At 32.3% G+C, this 24730-nt stretch overlaps 1 protein-coding gene across 5 annotated transcripts in view; it reads left to right on the top strand.

Moving 5' to 3' along the window:
* The window catches only part of LOC114327290 (cAMP-specific 3',5'-cyclic phosphodiesterase), a 1080669-nt gene that overhangs the window by 494920 nt on the left and 561019 nt on the right, over window positions 1–24730 (top strand). Inside the window, exons 1-2 of one of the 5 annotated variants that reach the window (XM_028275853.2) lie at window positions 10–323; window positions 6508–6804. The exons of 3 other annotated variants lie outside the window; for them this stretch is intronic. In XM_028275853.2, coding sequence (XP_028131654.1) covers window positions 6593–6804 — 212 coding nt within the window. In that variant the 5' untranslated portion in view covers window positions 10–323; window positions 6508–6592. Of the gene's footprint in view, window positions 1–9; window positions 324–6507; window positions 6805–24730 lie in introns of those variants that run through there. One more of the 5 variants, XM_028275855.2, reaches the window with a different exon arrangement.

Genomic DNA, 24730 nt, shown 5'->3' with positions numbered 1-24730 from the left:
TACTTAAGCTGACAATAAAGTCCCAGTAATCAAAAACTGCTGTCGAAATTTGCACAAATTTTAAAAGTGTGTAAAGCAAATGAGGATAGTCTAGCTAATAAATAGTGTCTCGCGTTGAAGATGGCTGCCACTCATCAATCCAGTTCAACTCTTCGGGCGGCACACGACTTGCGACCATTCTAAGAAAGGATTTGTGGACCATGTGAGCCCTTATTGTCGTACAAAATGTGACTAATATTAAGTCTGAGTAGTAGTTCGGACAATTCTCGGTATCAAATCGATCGAAAGCTGTTGCGCGGCGAAAATAGAAAAATTGTTTAGCGGTAGTGTAGACACCCCCGTTGGGGGATTCACGTAGACTTTATTGCAAAAGGAACTGAGCAATCAACTGATTCGAACAGTGTATGGGGCAGTCCCCGACAGAGCTATAATAGAAAATTGGTTTTCAAGTAGTAGTCATTTACTAAATTCAATCTCCACTGTGTTGTATCTAATGTTCACTAATACTTTAACAGATGAAAATAAAAGTAAAATGTTGATATACCTATTAAATATAATTTAAACTTACATTTAATGATATTTTTTGTTTTAAAAATATTAATTTCTGGTCTAATACATACTTATATTGTACTTCAAAATTTGGACAATGAGACAGTGACAATTATTCTAAAATAATTGTCGAATTCAATCTCTGAGTTGTAGATTCTAGACCTCAAAATATTAAGATTTAACTCAAATCTCTTAAATAAAATATGGCTCCTTGCTGAAATATAAGGGTTTTATTTAAAAATTTAAAAACTATTTTTACCCATTACTTTGAAACCATGTGACATTCCCTTATCATACCTGGCAGAAAGCGTAGTTATGGTGTATTCCACGAATATACGACTGTTTTGGATTATCGCGACAACGAATATTTTAGTGTGCAACATAAGAAGTACGAAAGTCTTTTGCTCTAATAATTACTCCAATAAAGAACAATATAATTTGCAATTTACTTTCGTTCTTCATATTTTGCACAGTAAAATATTCGTTGTCGCGATAATCCAAGAGTCGTATATTCGTGGAATGGGGTATACTGTTATACCCTACTAATCTATTGTACTGCCTACTACCAGCGGCAGTGAATGATTGACCAAATTCCCAAATTCTACACCACTGGCGGACTTGCTATTTTAGAGCAATGTTACGATTCTCCAATACTTTCTATGTAAATATACTCTTCATTCGTAACGATAAAGCCATTATTATTCGAGATGTTGCAAGATAAAAATGAAACGACACACTTATTTTGACTAATGTATTGTGCTCCTTCATTTTTAACTTCAAATATCACGAAAATTAACGACTTTATCGTTACGAATGAAGAGTATATTATTTACATAGAGGTATTAAAGAATTTAAAAATTGCACTAAAATAGCAATTCCGTCAGTGGGGTCAAGGGTCATTCACTTTCCCCTGTCGTACGCCTCTGGTAGTAGCCAGGAACGTTTATGTATCATAATTTAGTAAGGTATATAGTACCTACTCTTCTTGCCAAGTATGACAGAGATATCTCACATACCTAGTTTTAAAATACTGAATACAAATAATTTTTAAATTTTTAAATAAAACCTGTAACTCAGTAAGAAGCCACATTATTTTTAAGTGATTTGGGTTAAATCTTAATATGTTGAGGTCTAGAATCTTCAACTCAGAGATTGGACATTCATATTGAATCACCCTGTATAAAAACGTGTATTTATTTATACATTGACCATTTTTACACATACTACCATCCAGTATTATTTGTTCTTGTTGTCCCGTCCCAATAAATTGTTCTTCTAATACATTTTTTGCTGTATGGCTGATTTTCTAGCGATTTGCTTGAATTTTGGTATTATGTTTTTATTTTTTTATGTAGAACGCACCTCTTCATTTAAGTTACTTGACCGACCCTACCATATCTGTACTGTTCTGTTTTGCTTGAGATAAATGGTGATATAGTAGGCTACAGAATATTTTTTTATATTCACTGCAAAGGGTAGGTAGAGTAGTACCCGGTAAAATAGCTAAAATGACCTCACCCCCAGAATTTAATTTCTTAAATTTGTGTACGTTCTTTGTGATTAAAAATAAGATAGGGCAATTTTAACACGCCACCCCCTTTAACCTTCCCCACCTGCAAAATGTCATTTTTTGGGTTTTTTTAGAATTTTCAAATTTAAAAAGAATTCAGACACATGTTTGAGGCTTTTACAAAACATGTCTATTTTTATAAACCCGTACATAATTTCAAAATGCATTTTTTGAAGATATTCTTCTTTAGCGGCGAATCGATTGAGGGTAAAATTTGATTGATCCGCGCGCATGCGCACACCGACAGTATGGTATTAGTCGTTATACGGGCTCTGATTGGGTGTTGAAATTTTGAAATGATCTGTCAATAATTGTTCAATATGGAGTTTATCGGTAAACAAAAATATTGTATAATATTAGTTTTTATTGATGTGTGGACAGAAATAAAGTCAAATTTATAATTATATTGACTTTTTAAATAGTTTTGAAAAGCCGCAGGTACGTAATTCTAAATGTTTCAGTTGGAAATACCTAATAGTTTCAATACCTATCTATTTGGAAAATGTAAACAAAATAATGTAGTTACCTATTAGTAGGCAATGCTTTAATTTACATAATCTGATTACGAACAAACTTTCTACAAATCTTCATTTCATATATCGTTTTCTTACTCTATATTTTGTTGTATTTTATTTCGACAAAAATCAAACTAATAATTTTATTAAATTCATATAAATTTATGGTGTAAACGTTTAGTTTGTGTATATTCCCACATGACGTATACGCGAATGTGGTGCAGTTTGAAATGCCGTCAACTTTCGTACGGCGCGGTAGACGTGAAGTGGGTTCAAGCCCCAAGCAAGTTATTATTTTTTTATTTTTTTTTATAGATTTTATGATTGTAAGTATATTATATAATTTTTGAAGATATTCTTTTTTGAAAGCGGTAGATAAGAACGTTAGTTTGATTTTTAAACAAAATAAGTACAAATAACCTTTTAAGTATATTTACTTCGTTTAAATTACCTATTATATAATAGAAGAATATCTTCTTACGTGCGTACAAAGTACACACACATTCTTTTTTTTTCGGAAAGGAGTAAACTTTTTTTTGAGATGGCTGCAGGTCTAATTTTTTATATTGTCTATTTTACTATATTTCTAATTTTTTTTTTCATATCTTTCTGTAAGGTGTGTCACTTTCAAAAACCCGAAAAACTGGTTTTTATCGGTTTTTGTAGATTACCCTCATTTTCTAGAAATCAAAATAAATCAAATATCTACGTTTTTTATAAGTAATATTAAATTTGAAGTAACTGAGCCTTTGGCACATTTAAGAATTGGGCGAAACACATTCCCACCTTTTTGGGGGGTTTGAACGAAATTCTTCCATTTTTTAATTTCCTAAAAACTAAGTGACTTTAAATTTTATTATATAACCTATGAAAAAATCCTGATTTGATCTACACTGCGCGTCATAGAAAACGGGCACCCTAAAAAATGGATCATTTTTGATGTCGCGTATCTCCTTAACCTATTGTCCGATTTAAGTGATTTTTTGAATATGTTATAGCCTTATTCTTTGTCAATATCCCTGTAATAATATTTTTGCTCAACAGGTAAATTTTCATTGTATACCGGGTGTACGAATCAAACTGTGTTTTTTTCTCAAAGTTCGCAACACCCTGTGGAATATTCTAGCCTGTGTAAAATACTGAAATGAAATCCCGACTATAGCCTCAGGTTTTCTGAACATTCTGTTTGTTGATTCATTCTCTTATGTTGGATAATACAAAAGTTATGTACTTTAACATCTAGTCATGTTCTTCATCAGTATAGGTTGTTTGTAAATAAGTGCGACAAACTTTAAGGGGCAATTCTGCATGAAAAAATAATGACCATTTGCTTTATAAACTTATGTCCGCAAATGCTTCGTTTACGAGATACGGGATGTTAAATTTGTTTTACAAACTGACGATTTATTTTATTGCCCTAAAACCGGTTGAGATATGCAAATGAAATTTGGTAGGTTTTAAGAGATAGTTATTGCGAATTTTTTGACTTGCAACCAAGAATTTTATATTCACTATTGGCGTGCATATGGGTAATATGACCGAGCATATTACCCGTATGCACGCCAATGGTGAATATGAGATTCTTAATTGTATATCAAAAAATGTGCAATAACTACGTCTTAAAACCCACCAAATTTCATTTGCATATCTCAACCGGTTTTAAAGCAATAAATAAATCGTCAGTTTGTAAGAAAAAATTCAACATCCCGTATATCGCAAACGAAGCATTTGCGGACATATGATTATAAAACAAACTGTCATAATTTTTTAATGCAGAATTACCCCTTAAAGTTTGTCGCACTTGTTTAGAAACACCCTGTACTGAAAAAGAACATGGCTAATTGTTAAAGTACCTAACTTTTGTATTATCCAACATAAGCGAATGAATCAAAAAACAAAATGTTGAGAAAACCTGAGACTATAGTTGAGTTTTAATTTCAGTATTTTATTATTGCTAGGATATTCCACAGGGTGTTGCGAACTTTGAGAAAAAAAAAAAGTTTGATTCGTACACCCAGTATACAATGAAAATTTACCTGTTCAGCAAAAATATTATTACAGGGACATTGACAAAGAACAAGGCTTTAACATATTCAAAAAATCACTTAAATCGGACAACAGATTAAGGAGATACGCAACCTCAAAAATTACCCATTTTTTAGGGTGCCCGTTTTCTATGACGCGCAGTTTATTTTGAAAACATTAAAATGGAAAAAATTCCCAAAAGCGCCTCTAAAAACTAAATTTTTCGAGGTTTTGAAGGTTCTATGTGATTCATAAATGTGACAGGACAGCCTTATGAAAAAATCTGAAAAACATTAGAAATAAAGGTTTTATTTAAATAATTAAATAAACACACAAAATAAAAAAAAATGGATCTGCAGCGAACTTAAAAAAAATTATACGATTTTTTCAGAAAAAACATGTTGAGCCTTATGAACACTCAACCTACGGGTATATAAAAGTAGATATGTTTTGTAAAAGACTTAACTATGCGTGCGAATTTTTTGAAATTTGAAATTGATTGCATCTCACCTAAAAAAATAAAAACAGAAAAATGACGTTTTTGGAGTTGAGGAGGGGATAGAAGAGTGGAGGGTTAAAATTGCTACAAATCTTATTTTTTAATCACATTGTATAATGTAAAAAATTGAATTCTTGGAGTGAGGGCATTTTGCCTATTTTAACGGAGAGTATACTTTACGGGAAACTATTTGTACTTTTATCCACGTCTAATTTTTTATTGATTTTTCATCCAAATGGCAGAATTTTTTCAGTAATATTATAAGAGATCATTGTTACAGTTTAATTTTTAAACTTAGCATAGTATGTTCACCACTTCAAGTCAGAATCATAAGTAGCTTTTCTTGAAATGAGAAAATCTCATGATAGCTTATCATAGTTTTTAAATAGTAACATCATAGTTTAAAATACTTTCATTTCAAGACTTTTGAGTTAGAGGAGATAGAGTTTTATTATACGTAGCTGCCGATGTCTTGTCAAAACCTAATAATTTTTCATTGCGTTGCGAATTACTCTTGCGAATTTTTATAAGATGTTAAAGTACATAATAATAAAAACTTAATTTTGTTTCCACTTTAAAGAAATGTGGTCATTGTGAACTTTATGTCATCGTAAGAAAATGCGAAATTATTTAACTTAATAGATAATTTCTCCGACACTATTGTTAGACAGAAACCATTAGACATAACCAGATAAAATTAACCATCTACAACAGACAATTATCTTAAATTGCTTCAGTATACTTCAAGAGGTGTTAAAAACTCGGTTACAGACATTAAGTACAGAGGAAATAAAAAACGTATTGTATTGTTGTCAAGCAGTAAATAGGAAACATCTTGAACACTTCAAGACACACATTTAAAGAAGGTTTAGCTTTTCTTCTTTTTATTATCCTCGATATTCTGCTGGTCTATAAGGTAGACTATGCAATTTGCAATTTATTTATATTTCTAAAGTTTTGTAATTGATTGTTTCTGTTATACTTTATTATTATTTTTTTTATTATATTGCTGATTTTTGTAATTTTATTAAATTGTATTGTTATTGCTTTGTGTTCATGGCATTTTATAAGCTTTGTCGGTAAAATTATACAATTTTCCATGACAATAAAGCATATTTCTATTGTATTTAATATTTGTTGTTGCTCAGAGTTTTTAAATTTTTTTAATAATCTTGTTTAAACTAACTAAATGCTTTAACTCTAAAATTGTCTATTATAAGCTCAAAGATAAAGTATAATTATTGTTGAAATCAGTTGATTGCATAAGAGTAGTTTTGCTACCCATACACTTCCCAACACCCACAAAGTTCCTCACCTCACGAAAAACTTCTTTTTGCAATAATGTTTAGGTACTGTCTACAAATATCAGAAGTCAGAAAACACATAACAATATAGTCAGCGAGAATATTAAGATGGAAGTTTTCTGATCATATAATGCTGACATTATTATTTCTGTTATGGTCCCTGATACGCGGTTTGAAGAAATCTACTCAGACGTCGTCACAATCACAACATACCTGCACAACCCCCCCAGAGGATCCCACACCCACGCCGAGTCCGGACCCCACGTGTTCCCCTTCACCAGAGCCGGAATTCCTTAGCGAAATGTCATCCCGAAGGATATCTTCCGATAATTATCGGTCGAGGTACAATAGACGACAAGCTGGGCGCTGGCCTCGGTTTTTTAGTACAGCATTCGCTGAAATACGCACCACTGTGAACCTGCCTTTCAGTGTTGGGTTGAGAATAAGAAAATATTTCCTTAGAAATAATATTATACAGTTTGTCTCTGCTGTTTCGTCTTCATAAAATTTCGATCAACATCTAAATATTTGTAAATAATGTGTAACACGTCATTCTGTGAGACGTGTTTCTCTATTTTTAGCTCTTCAGATAGATTTTGTTTGAAAGACGAAGCAAAAAATATCCTTTTTGCACAACAGTGCTCAATACACAACTATGCACTCATTCACAGACCAGCGTCATCTGGATTATATAGAAGCAACCTGCTTGCTTGACATTCATATGTCCCATTTCTATATAATATATACACTGCGCGTCATAGAAAACGGGCACCCTAAAAAATGGGCCATTTTTGATGTCGCGTATCTCCTAAACCTGTTGTCCGATTAAAGTGATTTTTGAATATGTTATAGCCCTATTCTTTGTCAATATCCCTGTAATAATATTTTTGCTAAACAGGTAACTTTTCATTGTATACCGGGTGTACGAATCAAACTGTGTTTTTTTCTTAAAGTTTGCAACACCCTGTCGAATATTCTAGCATTTATAAAATACTGAAATTAAAACCCAACTATAGCCTCAGGTTTTCTTAACATTCTGTTTTTTGATTCATTCGCTTATGTTGGATAATACAAAAGTTATGTACTTTAACAAGTAGGCATGCTCTTTATCGGTACAGGGTGTTTCTAAAGAAGTACGACAAACTTTAAGGGGTAATTCTGCATGAAAACATAATGACCGTTTGCTTTATAAACATATGTCCGCAAATGCTTCGTTTCCGAGATACAGGATGTTAAATTTTTTCTTACAAACTGACGATTTATTTATTGGCCTAAAACTAGTTGAGATATGCAAATGAAATTTGGTGGGTTTCAAGACGTAGTTATTGAACATTTTTTGACATACAATTAAGAATTTTTTATTCACCATTGCATACGAATAATATGATCGGTCATATTACCCGTATGCGCTCCAATGGTGAATATAAAATTCTTAGTTGCATGTCAAAAAATGCGCAATAACCATCTCTTAAAACCTACCAAATTTCATTTGCATATCTCAACCGGTTTTAGGCCAATAAATAAATCATCAGTTTGTAAGAAAAAATTCAACATCCTGTATGTCGGAAACGAAGCATTTGCGGACATATGTTTATAAAGCAAACGGTCATTATTTTTAATGCAGAATTACCCCTTAAAGTTTGTCGAACTTATTTAGTCCCTAAAAACCTTTAGACTTATAACACCCTGTACTGATGAAGAACATGGCTAGTTGTTAAAGTACATAACTTTTGTATTATCCAACATAAGCGAATGAATAAAAAACAGAATGTTAATAAAACCTGAGGCTATAGTTGGGTTTTAATTTCAGTATTTTATAGTTTCTAGTAGAATATTCCACAGGGTGTTGCGAACTTTGAGAAAAAAACAAAGTTTGATTCGGACACCCGATATACAATGAAAATTTACCTGTTTAGCAAAAATATTATTACAGGGATATTGGCAAAGAATAAGGCTATAACATATTCAAAAAATCACTTAAATCGGACAACAGGTTTAGGAGATACGCGACATCAAAATTGACCCATTTTTTAGGGTGCCCGTTTTCTATGACGCGCAGTTTATTTGGTTTAAAGTAGAAAATTGCAACTGTTTCTACTTGACTTGCGTTCTTGAAAATGGTATAATAAATATCTGTCGTCATCAAATGCCCTTTAGACAAGGCGAAAACGGCGGGTTCGTTGGGAAAAATATTCCCATGATATTTTTTTACATAATCACATTCGTGAGACATCCCAGAATAAGGTTCAAGAAGTCGCCCACACGAAAAGTGGTACAAATTTTTTTTAACAATTTTTTTTTAATCAAATTGCAAAAATCAATGTTTTTGGCCCGGACAAAATAATGACAAAAATTTCTTCAGGATCTTGTAGGGGGGTCTTTAAACTTTGATTTAGTCACTTTCTGACTTTCATAATAATAACTTTTAACCGAGTTATTAAGCCTAGAAAATGGCGATTTTCGCGTTTTTTCAAATTTTAAATTGTTTATAACTCGAAAACGATCAACTTTAGAGAAAAAATATGACAGACCTTTTTTGTCCAGAATGGTCCAAAAAACTTAAAAAAAATTGTCTGGATCAAAAATATTGATTTTTGCAATTTGATTAAAAAAAATTGTTAAAAAAAATTTGGACCACTTTTCGCCTGGGCGACTTCTTGAACCTTAGTCTGGGGTGTCTCACGAATGTGATTATGTGAAAAAATCTCATGGAAATATTTTTCCCAAAGAACCCGCCGGTTTCGCTTTGTCTACTTAAGTAAAAGGGAAAGATTAATATCAAGCTAGTAAGTTGCTTGTATATAATCCAGATTTCGCTAGTATCTAAATATTCATTGAATACAATTTGAAATCATTCATCTTCATTAAAGTTAAAATATTATATTAACTGGTGCATACTTTAATGCTCAATAGGCCATGTAGGTCTAAGACTAAAATACAAATAAGTCGGTATATATTTAAAAAGTATATTAAAATTTTTTATTTAGTAACTTATACTGTAATTATTATGCTCCTTTGATGCTGAATTGATGTTTTGTGCTCCTTCATTCGGCTTTGTTTTTTGTTTTTTCTCTCCAGTCATGAACTTTTATTTTTCTGAGATCTTCTTCTATACTATAAAACCATCTTTTTCTAAATTGTCTGTTCCTTTTCTTCATGATTGGGTGCTGTATTAGGACCATCTTTGGTATCTTCTTATTGTCTATCATAGCCAGGAAACCAGAGTAACCTTGATTTTTAACTTTCTTCGATCAGTTACTCTTTATAGGCACATCTCTGTAGTATAAATTTATGCTAGCAAGCTAGCCGAGTGATTATCTACTCTTTCACTACAGCTTAGTCTTTGTTTCCCTCTGTAGACTCCGGATCCAACTCCTTTATCGGTTTTAGAGCGTGAAGGGTTTTCAGAAATTATATTTCGAATTGCAATTGCATCTGGTACCATTTACAAGTCGGGATTTGATTTCGGTATCCTTTCACCTTCGCCTTCTTCTCCATCTATATATGTAATGGCGAGGGATCAAGTCTCCATTCTCAAGAGATAATCAAGAGATTATCTCATCTCTCATCAAGAGATAATCAAATATAAACTCCATGGAGGCGGTTGAGGTGGTCGACATCACTCCTGGTATGATTAAGCATGGTTGTCGTTAACGCTTATTCAGCTTCTAGTGGTCTTTTGTTGTCATTCACCATATTACTGCTCCGTACGTATCTATGATCATACGTCTGACTATAGTCATAATATATAGACAGTGCATCTGTTTGAGTTCCATATCGCATGATTCAGGTCAGGTCCTTCGACGTATCCAAACTGAAGACTTCCCTTTTTTTGGATATCCCTTCCAGATGGGTGTTCCTCTTATCTAGTGCTACTCCTAGACATTGGAGCTCATTAGCCTTTTTGACAGTTTCTCCAAACATCGAATGGGTATCCAAAGGTTATTGTGGATTTGCTGTGGTCGACAGAAAGATTTTCCTGTCAATGTATCACCTTACAAGGATACTTACGGTTTGTTGGAATGTGTTGGATAGAATATTTATATCTTTTCCTCTTACCACAATTACTAGATCATCCGCATAGGTCTGCACTTCTATATCCGATATTATCCATTCATACCTTAGCTTCAAAGATTTTCTTTCTACTAACTGTTTCAGGGTTTTTAAACTATTCTGCCTTCAATCTTTTCTTTGTACGTAAAGACAAATCAAAATCTTTCAAAACGCATATTCTTTCTTTTTCTTCTTCTTCTTTCTCTTATATCTTCTCTTATTATCTATTCTCTTATATATCTTCTTCTTCACCTTATGTCCCTCAGGGGAGTCGGAGGTTTTATTCATCCTCTATCCATATCTTCCATTTCTTGCGGTCCTTTGCTACCTTTTCATTTGTTGAAGTATTTTTCCTTTTTCCTATCCAATTTCTATAATCTGATCGATCCATCTCTTCCTTGGCCTCCCTTTCCTTCTTTTACCACATCTTTTTGATTCCATCACCTGCTTTGGTAGTCTTCCTTCATTCTGTTAATCCATTCCGTCCATTCTGTTAATGTGTCCATACCATTTTAATTCTCTTTTTTGAATCTTGGTTATTATCGATTCCTGTTTCAGTCTTTGACTAATATCTTCATTTCTTATTCTGTCAAATTTCGTTTCTCCTGCTATTTTTCTCATCTGCTTCATCTGCTTATTGTACTGTCTATTTTTGCATTGTTTACCCATGTCTCACTTGCATATATTAAAGTTGGTACAGATATTGCATTGTATACGTTCGGTTTTATTTCTTTATCTATTTCTTCCTTTCCAAATATTGTTTTATTTAGTGCATAGTAAATCTTATTTGCTTTTTTCGCCCTGTATGAGATTTCTTGATCTAGCTTTCCATCCTCTGATATTATTACTCCCAGGTATTCAAACGTCGAGACTGTTTCTATTATTTCGTTTTTGCACCTAAATATCGTTTGGTTTGTTTCTTCCCTTTTCTTTTGGGCTACTATCATGGTCTTCGTTTTCTTTACATTTACCTCCATTTTCAAATTTTCTACTTCTTCCACCCAGATATCGATAAATTTTTGCATTTTCTCTTTATTGTCTGCTATTATTACTAGGTCATCTGCATATAGTAATCCCTCCATTCTCACTGGTACTAAATTCCTGTAACCTATTGTTGACTGTAATTGCTTTGACTTTCTTTTAGCGCTCTTCATTACTCTATCCATTTCTAATATAAACAAAACTGGGCTGAGACTGTCCCCTTGTTTTATTCCTCTCCTTAGGTTTATTATTGGCGACCTGTTTCCGTTTATTTGTACTTTAGCAAGTACGTTTCTATATGTACTTTTTACTACGCTTACTATCTTTTGCGGGATTTGCAGGTTTTCTGTTACTGACCATATTACTTCTCTATTTATAGAATCAAAAGCAGCTTTAATATCTATAAACGTAATATATAAGTCTTCTCCTATTTCGTTTTTCCTTTCAATTATATTTCTCAGTATGTATATATTATCTGTTGTTCCTCTTTCCTTTCAAAAAGCAGCTTATTCTTCTTCTAATTTTCCCTCCAGTTCTTTCCTGAGCTTCCTTTCTATTATTCCGGTGTAGACTTTATATGCCACTGATGATAAGCATATAGCCCTATAGTTATCACATTCCGCTTCGTCTTATTTCTTGTGTATTGATATCAATAAATTTTCTTCCCAATATTTCGGTATCTTTTCTGTTCTCCATGCTTCCCTCATTATATCCAGTAGCCAAAACTTGCCTCGTTCTCCCACGTACTTCATGATCTCCGGATCTATGTCATCTGCACCTCCCGCTTTTCCAATCTTTATTATTGCCAATCCTTCTTCAATATCTTTGATATGAATTTCGTCTACTCGATTGTCCCTATCCTCTTCTCTTTCCTGCTGTCCTCTCTCCTCATTTTGTTGGTTGCTTGCCTCGAATTTTTCTTTATAGTGATTATTCCAAATGGTTAGTGTGTCCTGTATGTTTGTTTTCAATTCATTTCGTTCATTTCTAATTCCTTTTTATTTTATTCTTCTTATTTTATTCCAAAACTATTTATTGTTATTCCCAAAACCTTCTTTCAATTCTTCACCGAATTCCTTCCAGCTCTTCTTCTTTGCATCTTTTACTAGTTCTTTCACTATATTTCTCTGTCTTTTGTATTCGTCTCTGTCTTGCTCTTCATTTGTGTTTATGTATCGCTTCCACATTTCTTTCTTCTTTTTTACTGCTTGCTTTATTTCCTTATTCCACCATCCAGTTCTTTTATTATTCTTCCCAGTCTTTCTTATTCCACATACTTGTTTTGCAGTGTTCCATAACGTGTCTCTCAATTTTTTCCATCTCTCTTCCATATTCCATATTTCCTCATTGTTTTCATGCTGTTTCAGTATTTTATCTGTCTCTCTTTGGTAAAACTTCATCACTTCCATATTTTTCATCTTATGTATTGCTATTCTTGTATATTGAGGACTCTCTATTATTTCCATTAGTTTCATGTTTATCTCTGCTGTCACTAGTTTGTGTTGGGTACCGAGTTCGGCTTCGTTCTCTGTTTCTTTCTTTCTTTTTAATAATTAAAATCAGAAGAAACACACCACATTTTAACATTTACTTAAATAAAACAATTAAATAAGTAGTATATACAAAATTCAAAAGAAAAATGCTAAAGAAACAACGCAAACATAAACCTTTTTGTTGGATATGCGTATTTTTACTGCAACTTTCATAGCTTTCGAGATGGTTTTATATGAAAATATGACACGACAAACTTTATGCCTGAATAAATTCCCCTCTAAATTGTTGTTCGAAAATTTGAAAGTTTAATCTTGATATTTATGTTCGGAATAAACTCAAACCCGCTTGAGCCTGTTCGTATACATTTTTAAATGGTTATGAATTAGGTCATTAATTACATTATTTGTTTCTGTACAAATGTTATAAAATGTGAAAATATGTCTGGTTACATTTTATTGATCTTAGTTGTATTCGATGAAATTGAAATTAGAATACTATTTTAGTTGCATATTATATGTTACAGGTGAAGTTAGGTAAACGGGTAATTCTAGGATTACCCAGTAAAGTGCGAAGTACTCCCTAGGTTTTGGTAAAATAAATGCAAATGTAAAGCTGCTGGAAATATTTGTAACTCCAAATGCCACAGCAGCTTGGCTTGTCTTAACAAATAGATTATAATTTTTATTTCTGCAATATTTATGGTTATACTTTCCTTTTCTATCTACCACTTTTCTAACCATAGAAGAACTAATAATAAGTAGAAGAGCTAGCATAGTTCTACACTTTCTTCAAGAAAACAGAAAGGATATTAAAAACATGGTAACCGTTGGTCCATTGCAAGCATCAAATCTGAAATTTGTATATTTCAGAAATGTGGATGTTTCTAATTCCAGTGGCTTTCTCGTTTTTCATTTCCTTTAAGGTTGGTCTTATCTTGTCCACACTGATTGGCTGTACTTTGCTAGTGTGATCTTACTTCCGACAATAGGGATTTGTAATATTCTTCCCACTGTAACATACTTATGTAGTTTATTTACCCATATATCTATTTATTTCATCATATTTTTTGTCCCACTTTTCGTTTTTCTTTTTCCGGTCACATTTTTTTTAACTTTCCTATTCCAGTAAGTATAAGTTCTTCGATCTACTGTATTTTGTGTTTGTAGCCAGATTAAATAGGCGTGTTTTTTGGTATCTACCTACTCTCATTTGGTTTCGAACATTTTCCTTGTACCCGATGGCCTCTTGTGCTGCATTATAGATGCAGTCTATTTGACAGTGTAGTCCTTCCACTGTCTTGTTTTCTTTTCGAAAATTTTGTAATTATGTAGCTAATCTGAGTTTATACAAAAATTGGGTTTGTGCACAAATATACCTTAAGATACATAGCTAGAAATAAGTATTAGGAATAATAAATATTTAACTAGTTACAGTCGGAAAAATGAAAGATTACCCATGAACGATCATATCAATCACTTATTTTGTATTTGCTGTCTTTTCTATAACAAACGTTTGTTATTTATAGAAAAAGACAGCAAATACAAAATAAGTGATTGATGTGATCATTCATGGGTAATCTTGCATTTTTTCGACTGTATCTTGTATTGTTTATCTAAAGTTTATTTGCATAAGCTATGCACTAGATGTAAACATCAGTTGACAGCGATGTCGTCATCGGCAACGAACGAGATGGCTATTCCATTCAGTTTTTGAATATTTTTGGATTATTCATTAATTTAATTAATGGGATTATTTTGTCACTATCTATGTACTCAGTCATTACGATACTTTATATACTATGCAATAAAAACGAATAATCGAGAAAAGAGTAAAAGTGATACAGTGATTTTAATAATATACTGTTACTATGGAACGAGTAGATAAATTTTGAACACCTTTAACAACTAAAATCGTTGTTTACATGCAATGCATTTCTAATTTAAATTTAGTATAGAAGAAATACACACACACGCACCGGTAAAATTAGCCGAACACCTTAAAAATGGGACATGTTTGATGTCTCGAATTTCCTGAACCTGTTGTCCGATTTGAGTAATTCTTTTAGCATGTTATAGCCTTTTTATTTAAGAATATCGGAGTAATAATATTGTTGCTAGACAGGTAAATATCATTTTATACCGGGTGTAACAATCATACTGTGTTTTTTTCTCAAAGTTTGGAACACCCTGTGGGATATTCTAGCATCTATAAAATATTGAAATTTAAACTTAATTATAGCCTTAGGCTTTCTTAACATTTTATTTTTTGATTCATTTGCTTGTGTTGTAAAATAAAAAAGTAATGGGCTTTAACAACTAGCCATGTTTTTCATCAATAAATCCTCATAGTAGGGGTGGAAAGTATGGTAAATTTGCAGTTACTTGAGCGTTATGAGGACCTATTGGATTGTGAAGAGTGGGTGCTAAAACCAAAAAAAGTTAAGTTAAGTTTTCCATAAAGTGTGGGACTCTTCATTTTTTTAATTTAATTTTTCATTTCCACCAATGGTTTTTTCGATTATAGCGCCATCTATCCATAATTGGAAAAAATGTTGCGAATAAAAGTTGCTTATCTTTACGTCAAGAATCCAAATCTGCAATAAAAATTGGGGGCTCCTATTTAAGATTTTAAAGTAACCCCCCACCCCACCTCCGTGGGTGGACGTGTTTGGTGCCATTCGATAGATTTTTGAAAAATATTGAATACGTGTGTTTTGCAGTTTTACGATCTGATGTTTATTTTGCGAAATATCGTATTTAAAATTTTTAATTTACCCCCCACCCCTCTCCGTGGGATGACGTGTTTAGTATTATTCGATAGATTTTTGAAAAATATTGAAACCCCCAGGAATTTTTAGTTTTTCGATCTGACGTTGATCCATTCTTGATTGGTTTGACCCATTTCGCGAAATATTCGCTTTTTTTGTGAAACTTTGTGACTCACCCATTTTCGCTCAAATCGTTAGATTTTTGAAATATATAAACTATTTTCCATGTACTTAACTTACCTTATCATAATATGACGATTTCGAGCTTAGCTAAGAATAGATTTTTTTTCGGTCCCCCCTTAATGAATTTCCGGTGTTAAGAACCAATATATGGTATAGGTACATTTACAGGGTACAAGGTTTCTCCCCATGTGATAAACTGACGCGCTTGAGTAAATACAAAAAACTCCGCTTGGGCTCCCCTACCATCATTATCTGCTTAGTTTAATAAGCAAGCCTAAAGTAATTCAATAGATGTATTAAATAAATAAATTAATAAGCGATGTAAGCGATGTCACAATGACGACCTCCCGTGGATTTCAGCTGAACTAGCTTCGAGGGGGTTTTAATGTCAAACTCTGAGCGCGCATGCATTGTAATATTCAGTATTTGTTTTTGCATGTTTTTTTTACAAATTTTCTATACAACATCGACGAAAAATGAACATCAGATCGAAAAACTGCAAAATACACGTATTCAATACTTTTGAAAAATGTATCGAATGGCACCAAACACGAGCCCCCACGGAGGTGGGTGTGGGGGATTTAATTTAAAATCCTAAATAAGAGCCACTTTTATTCGACACATTTTTTCGAATTATGGATAGATGGCGCTATAATCGGAAAAAAACGATTGTTTGAAATGGAAAATTAAATTAAAAAATGAAAAGTCCCCCACTATATGGAAAACTTAACTTAACCATTTTCTGGTTTTAGCACGTACTCTTCACAATCCAATAGGTCCCCATAACGCTCGAGTAACTGCAAATTTAGCATTCTTTCCTCCCCTACTATGAGGATTTATTGATGAAAAACGTGGATAGTTGTTAACGCACATAATTTTTTTATTATCCCTCACAAGTAAAAGAATCAAAAAGGAAAATGTTAAGAAAGCCTAACTCTATAACAGAGTTTTAATTTTAATATTTTACATATGCTAGAACAGCGGTTCTCAATCTTTTTGAGTCATGTACCATCTAAAGTTTCTTTTATTATATTTCTATATTTTTAGATTGTATAATCAAGACTTACTATGTACTACTATTTTAAGTTTTTGTGTGTTTTGTGTACCACCGCAAATAATGATATGTACCACCAGTGGTACATGTACCACAGATTGAGAACCGCTGTGCTAGAATATTCCACAGGGTGTTTCAAACTTAAAAAAACACTGTATGATTGGTACACCCGGTATAAAATGATATTTACCTATCTAGCAACAATATTATCACAACGATATTCTCAAATAATAAGGCTATAACATACTAAAAGGATCGCTCAAATCGGACCACTGGTTTAGGAAATTCGAGACATCAAACATGTCCTATTTTTAAGGTGTTCGACTAATTTTGCCGGTGTGTGTATTTTAGACGCTGTCGAAGATTTCGGACACATATTTCTAGAATTAAATAATATATTCTAAATTGGAGTGTACAGTGATGAGCGCGCTAATATCCGGTAAAATAACGCAAAAGATGAAAAACATAGTCTATTGTGAAATAAAAAGAGATGAAACTTTTAGAGGTGGAAATTATCGATATAAACGTATAAATTAATATTACATTACATAGTTTCCCACCTTTACACGTATCGGAAAAGTATGACAATTGTCACTTATGACAGAATAATTTTATTAAACACTCTTTTCACAGATGTCTAAAGGTGGGAAACTGTGTAATATAATGTTATTTTTTATACGCTTATATCGATAGTTTTCACCTCTACTAGTTTCAAATATGTTTTGCATCGTTTACGTTATTTTGCCGGTTATTAGCGCACTCATCACTGTAGATATACAGGGTGTAACAAAAATACAGGTCATAAATTTAATCGCATATTCTGGGACCAAAAATAGTTCGATTGAACCTAACTTACCTTAGTACAAATGTGCACGGAAAAAAAGTTACAGCCCTTTGAAGTTACAAAATGAAAATCGATTTTTTCCAATATATCGAGAACTATTAGATATTTTTTACTGAAAATGGACATGTGGTATTATTATGGCAGTAGTATATTAAGAAAAAATTATAATGAAATTTGGACACCCCATAAAAATTTAATGGGGGTTTGGTTCTTTTAAACCCCCCCAAACTTTTGTGTACGCTCCAATTTAATTATAATTGTAGAGCCATTAGTTAAACACAAGTTTTTAAAAATTTTTTTGTCTCTTAGTAATTTTTTCAAAAGTCAGTTTTTATCGAGATATTTGAATATTTGTCAAATCCACCACAGATTTGTATATGGTAAAGTACGGTTATGGAGACTTAGTCCTGTCGCCAGGGGGGTTACAACGGCCTTCTTAATTCAGATGGACTTACCCAAGTTTTTTTTATGTATTTTGGCCCGTAGAACACGAATTTTTTGGGTAACAGTTGATCCGGATGCCGATAAGATTGTTATAAACAAAGAAGTTGAGGAATTACATAACAGCGATTTCTCGCAAAACAAAACATTTTTTGGGATTTTTTGGGTTATTCTAACCAAAAAATATTAATACAAGTTTTTTCGTAGGATGCATAGTTTTCGAGATAAACGCGGTTGAACTTTCAAAAAATCGAAAAATTGCAATTTTTGAACCCGAATAACCTTTGAATAAAAAATAAAATAGCAATTCTGCTTACCGCCTTTAAAAGTTTGAGTCAAATTATATATGTTTTGAATATTTGCATTGCTAAAAATTTATTTTTTGATTGTTAAAAAAAGCTATAAACACATAGTGTTTCCCGTGACTAATACATGCGTTTTAATACATGCGTTTTAATGCATGCTACGTAGAAATAGCCCCACTTGCACTTTTACCTCTTCTACCTACTCGTTCGATTTTAAATGAGAAATCATTGAAAACATCACTCAAGCACTAGGTGTTTATAGCTTTTTTTAACAATAAAATAATAAATTTTTAGCAATACAAATAATTAAAACCGATATAATTTGACTTGAACTTTCAAATGCGGTAAGCAGAATTGCTATTTTATTTTTTAATCAAAAGTTATTCGGGTTCAAAAATTGCAATTTTTCGATTTTTTGAAAGTTCAACCGCGTTTATCTCGAAAACTATGCATCCTACGAAAAAATTTGTAGGAACATTTTTTGGTTAGAATGGCCCAAAAAATACAAAAAAATGTTTTGTTTTGCGAGAAATCGCTGTTATGTGATTCCTCAACTTCTTGGTTTATAGCAATATTACCGACATGCGGATCAACTGTTACCCAAAAAATTCGTGTTCTACAGGTCAAAATACATAAAAAAAACTTGGGTAAGTCCATCTGAATACAGGAGGCCGTTTTACCCCCTCTGGCGACAGGACTAACTTGTTAATAATATGAAAATTTATTTATGATTTACATTTTTAAGTATATTTTGAACCGTATTAAAAAAGAAGCCACATCTCGATAAAAGATGCTTTATCAAAAAAATACAAAGAGGCAAAAAAGTTTTAAAAACACTGTGTTTAACTAATGGTACCGCAGTAATAGTTTAATTGGAACGTACACAAACATTTGGGGGGTTTAAAGGAACAAAACCGTCATAAAATTTTTATGTAAACATATTAAAAAAGAAGCTGCAACTCGATAAAAACTGCCTTATCGAAAAAATACTAAGAGGCAAAAAAGTTTTAAAAATATTGAATTTAACGAATATCACCACAATAATAATTTATTTGGAACGGACACAAAAGTTTGGGGGGTTTAAGGGAACAAAACCCCCATAAAATTTTTATGGGGTGCACAAATTTCACTATAATTTTTCTCTAAGATGTTCTTTCCATAAGAATGCTACATGTCTATTTTCAACAAAAAACCTCTAATAGTTTTCGATATATTCAAAAAAATCGATTTTCATTTTGTAACTTCAAAGGGCTGTAACTTCTTTTGTGTCCATATTTGTACTAAGGTAAGTTAGGTTAATTCGAACTATTTTTGGTCCCAAAATATGTGGTTTAATTTATGACCTGTATTTTTGTTACACCCTGTATACATAGGTGGAGTGTTTTCATAAAGAGAAAGATGCTATGATGTAAGATAGACATGATAAAATATTGTTTGATCTGTTTTTTATATTTTATCGCAGTTCACAGTGGTTAACCTACATAATATACTAAAACATCGAGGCCAAATGTTGATGTTGTCGCCTATCCTTGTTTTTCGTTCAACAATTTTTCAAATTAAACCGATATCAGCCCCCGAACTAACATGCTGTCTCACTGGAAATGACGGACTATAGACAAAAGCCTTTCGATCCGATACAATTGATTAGTTAATTAGACTGTTGAGTATGACGCGAGTCTTACGAAGGCTGACAACACCAGAGGCGAGATTTTGATGCTTTTATCAGACAATACTAGGTCCCTAACAATGCCAAATTGGGTCTGTACCTTACGGATCCGTTTCGGCGTTGTTGCCATTAGTGCAGTCACTGAAGGTTTTCACCTCCGCTTTCGTTGAATCTCCATAGATTTTTTAAAAATTGGTGAGTAGTTAGAGGATACCTCAAGAAACATGGTGCCAACTTGCGCTTTTACCCTAGGGTGGATGCCACACATTCTCGGGAGTGAAAATTATTTTATTAAAAATAATACCATACATCGATAGAGAAACAAATTCTAAGTAACAAATGTTACTTTTTGATACTTTTTGAGTTATTAAAGATCAAAGATTTTAAATTTTCGTGAGAAAAGTTCATGTTTTAAAAGGGTTTTTTATAAAAAAACTCAAAAACTATAAGTTTTTACAAAAAAGTTAGCAAGACATAAGCAAATAAAGAATCAAATTAATTCCTTACTTAAGGTGATAGGCGCATAATCTTGGTCCACGTATAATCTTCTATTTAAATGCGAATTTTTTTCGAATCCTGAGAAAACTAATATGAAAAATTTTAACGCAGCTTGAAAGATTACATTATTACCGAGAGCCGAATATCCCTTATATTAGAGCAAACAAAAAGTTTCTTTTGAATTAAATTAAAAATCACACTAAATTTTCTCTTTGCTTTTCACCACTTTAACTTATTAAGATAAACATTGTAAAAGTTTTCAGGGACTTTCGGCCCCCTGGTAATAATGTAATCTTTCATTTTGCGTTTAAATTTTTCAAAACTACTTACTATGGTAGGGGAGCCCAAGCGGGGATTTTTGCAGTTACTCGAGCGCGTCAGATTATCATATGGGGAGAAACGTGGTACCCTGCAGATGTACCTCTGCCATATATTGGCTCTTAACACAGGGGAGTTCGTTTAGGGGGGCCCGAAAAAAAAAATCTATCCTTAAAAATACTCGAAATTGTCAGATTAAAATAAGGTAAGTTGAGTACATGCAAAACAGTGTATATTTAAAAAATCTGACGATTTGAGCGGGGCGTAAGGGAATTGGTGAGTCACAAAGTTTCACAAGAAAAAGGCGAATATTTCGCGAAATGAACGTCAGATCGAAAAACTAAAAACTACACGTTCAATATTTTTCAAAAATTTATCGACAGATACCAAACACGACCCCTCGCAGAGAGGGGTGGGGGGTAAATTTTAAATTTTAAATACAAATCCCGCGATATTTAGCAAAATAAACATCAGATCGAAAAACTGCAAAATACACTTATTTAATATTTTTGAAAAATATATCGAATGGTACCAAACGCGACCCCCCACGGAGGTGGGGTGAGGGGTTACTTTAAAATCTTAAATGGGAATCCCCATTTTTATTGCAGATTTGAATTCTCTGCATAAAAATAAGCAACTTTTATTCGAAACATTTTTTCGAATTATGGATAGATGGCGCTATATTCGGAAAAAACGATTAATGGAAATGGAAAATTAAATTAAAAAATGGCAAGCGCCCGCTAAAATGGAAAATTTTACTTAACTTTTTTTGGTTTTAGGACCTAATAATCACAACCCAATAGGTCCCCAAAGCGCTCGAGTGACTGCACATTTAGCATACTTTGCTCCCCTACCACTAGTTTTATTAGGATTCGAAAAAAATTAATGCATTTAAATAGTATTGAACCAAGATTTTGCGCCTTCTCCCTTAAAATACATTTTAGTATTAATTTAACGTGAGTTATAGTTGATTGAATGTATATTTTTTCGGCGAGTACTAAAAAGTAAATATTCAAGATTAACGGGAAAACGGTACATTTTATAAAATATCTTAATAAACACTTGTCAAATACTCAGAAATACCTATCAAATGAGCTCCAGAAGAAGTTGATAGCATCAAAATTAAGCAAGTTATAATGAAAGTAAAAGAACCCTTTCGATTTTTTTAGGAAAAAGTAAAAAACAAAACCTACCCTATATCTACAAAAATTAAAATTTATAGTAATCCCTACAAGAGTTTCTTTTTTTTGGCATAAGTAATGACCTTTGATCAGTCTAGAATGTACATATATTAAAAAAAATATTTAAAAACATCAGAATTTTTAAAATTTTTATCTTTCTGCTTACTAACTCAAAAAATACTTGACACTCCACGTAAAACATGATACAGAACCAAATTTTAGTTCTTTTTATTAGCAAAGATTCTACTTTTTTTTATTATTTTTGTAGGATAAAAATAACCAAGATAGAAAAATTTAAATCCTATATTTTACTGCGAGAACAGTGTAACCGGGGCCAATTACCGTTTTATATTTAAAGACATAAGGGGTTTAAGAGGTTAAATTTTATAGCCAATGAAATTACCTTTCAAATGGTTTTTGGACGGACCTGATATCATAAAAATTAACTTCTATTATTCTAAAAAAAAATAACATTTTTTTGGAAAAAATTTTAGAACATATTTTTAAAAAAAATTGGTGCTCTCTGAAAGGTATTCGATAAGTATTTCTAAGTACTTTGACAAGTGTTTAGTAAGTAGGTAATGTGTTATAAAATCATCGTTTTCCCGTTATTTAAGCATGAAAAAATACATTCAATTACTTGAATTATTAACTCACTTTGAATTAATATTAAAAGGTTTTTTCAGTAAGGAATTTATTCTATTTTTCTTTACCTTCAATTCTGGTAGTGACATTTTTTTTAAATCGTATACTTTTTCAGTTATGAAAAATAGTACTGAAACAAGTGATTTTTTTACGAAAATTAGAAACGTTGATATAGAAAAATAACTCAAAAAGTATTGATTTATTTTAATAACTTTATAAGTGTAACAAATTTTGTTTAGAGCTTGTTGCTCTATCGATTTTTTGGGTTATTTTTATTAAAATAATTTTCACTTCCGTGAACGGGTGGCATCCACCCCTAGGGTAGAAATCCAAGTTGACACCATGTCACTTTTGTTTCTTGATGTATCGTTTAACTACTCGCCAATTTTTATGAAAATCGATGGAGGTTCAACGAAATCGGAGGTAAAAGCTCATATCCACCTTCAGTGACTGCACTATTACGGACCCGTTTCGCCGATGTAAGGTAGCTCTCTCTCTCGCAAATCGAATCTTGCTGAAATTGTGAAATTGTGTAATGTTCGTACGCACTGTCTTTGATGTATATTAAATTTTGTTGTGCGGATCGTCTTATTTGAGAAATTGTTAATGGATTGAGTGTTAATATCCTAATTATATAAATAGTCCAGGCTAGATCTGTTTTGAATGAGACAATTTCCATAGAAGTCTACTTTTTTTAGTTGGAATTACTTTAGGATTTATCTTGTACTGTCGAGCCCGCTTATTAGAATACTTGTTAAAGGAATATCCCGGTTTAAGGAATAGAAATTTGAGGTTATTAATGATCGGTTATTAGAATATCCCGGTTATAAGAATATTTTTGCCTGGCACGAAGGCTATTTCAATAAGCTGGTTCGACTGTATCAATAATTACGATATTCGGCAGTCGCAAACCGTGTGTTTAATTTTTGTATTTAAAACAAAATCTGAAAAAAACCGAAAATTTTTGCTTTTTTCTCCTACCTTTTCGCCTATAACACGAAAGATTGTGCTCCAAAAAATATGAAGGTAAGTTTCGTTTTTCCATTTTATGTAGCATTTGGCTAGCTAGAAATTGAAAATATGTATTTAATACTTATTGTTGAAAAATAGAAATACTTGTGATTCAATAAAATTGTGTGTTGACTAGGAAAGTTTTGGGGTAGTTCTAATTTCTTTCACTATATATGGATTTTGGTCTGCTGAATCCGAATATGAGGTTTGCGTATAAAATTTCTTGCCGGAACATTGAAAAAATCGCCAAAAAAGCGAAAAATTTCAGCTTTGTTCCGCTTTTTTGCTCAAATCTTGAAAACTATTAGTAAATGGTCTTTAACAGAAATTAAAGTACATACTTAAAATTATCTACAAATAGTACTATTTACATTTTTTTTTCAGACGAACTGTTCGGTCTAAAGTACAAGTTGAAAATTGCCAATTTTTAACGGTCTCGGCAAAACCCACTTTTTACATTCCAAAACTTTATTTTTTATTAAAATGCTGTCATTTGATAAATTTCTCCTAGTTTTCTGTACAAATAATAAATGTTAGTTCATAGGTATGGTGTGTCTCTTGTGACAGCTTCCATGAGTCCATTCCGTCCTAAGAGGCCGGGAATGTCTCTGCTTTTACCTTAGAGCCACAGAAGATCAGGCACAGATGGAGTCACAGTTTCAGTTGGTGTGAACATTTCCTTCACATCTGTTATCTTGATTTCTGATAAACCTTGAGGTTTTGTCCTTTTAAAATGAATTAGTTGAACAGCTCCCTGACTTCCATAAACCTCAGGCGCAGGTTTCTTTTTTATCCGAGGAATGGATTGCTTAGGAGCTACTGCATGT

Source organism: Diabrotica virgifera, chromosome 3 (assembly GCF_917563875.1).
Source record: "Diabrotica virgifera virgifera chromosome 3, PGI_DIABVI_V3a".
NCBI classification, from domain to species: domain Eukaryota; kingdom Metazoa; phylum Arthropoda; class Insecta; order Coleoptera; family Chrysomelidae; genus Diabrotica; species Diabrotica virgifera.
Note: the sequence above shows the minus strand (reverse complement) of the source record. Positions and strands in the feature narration are given on the sequence as shown.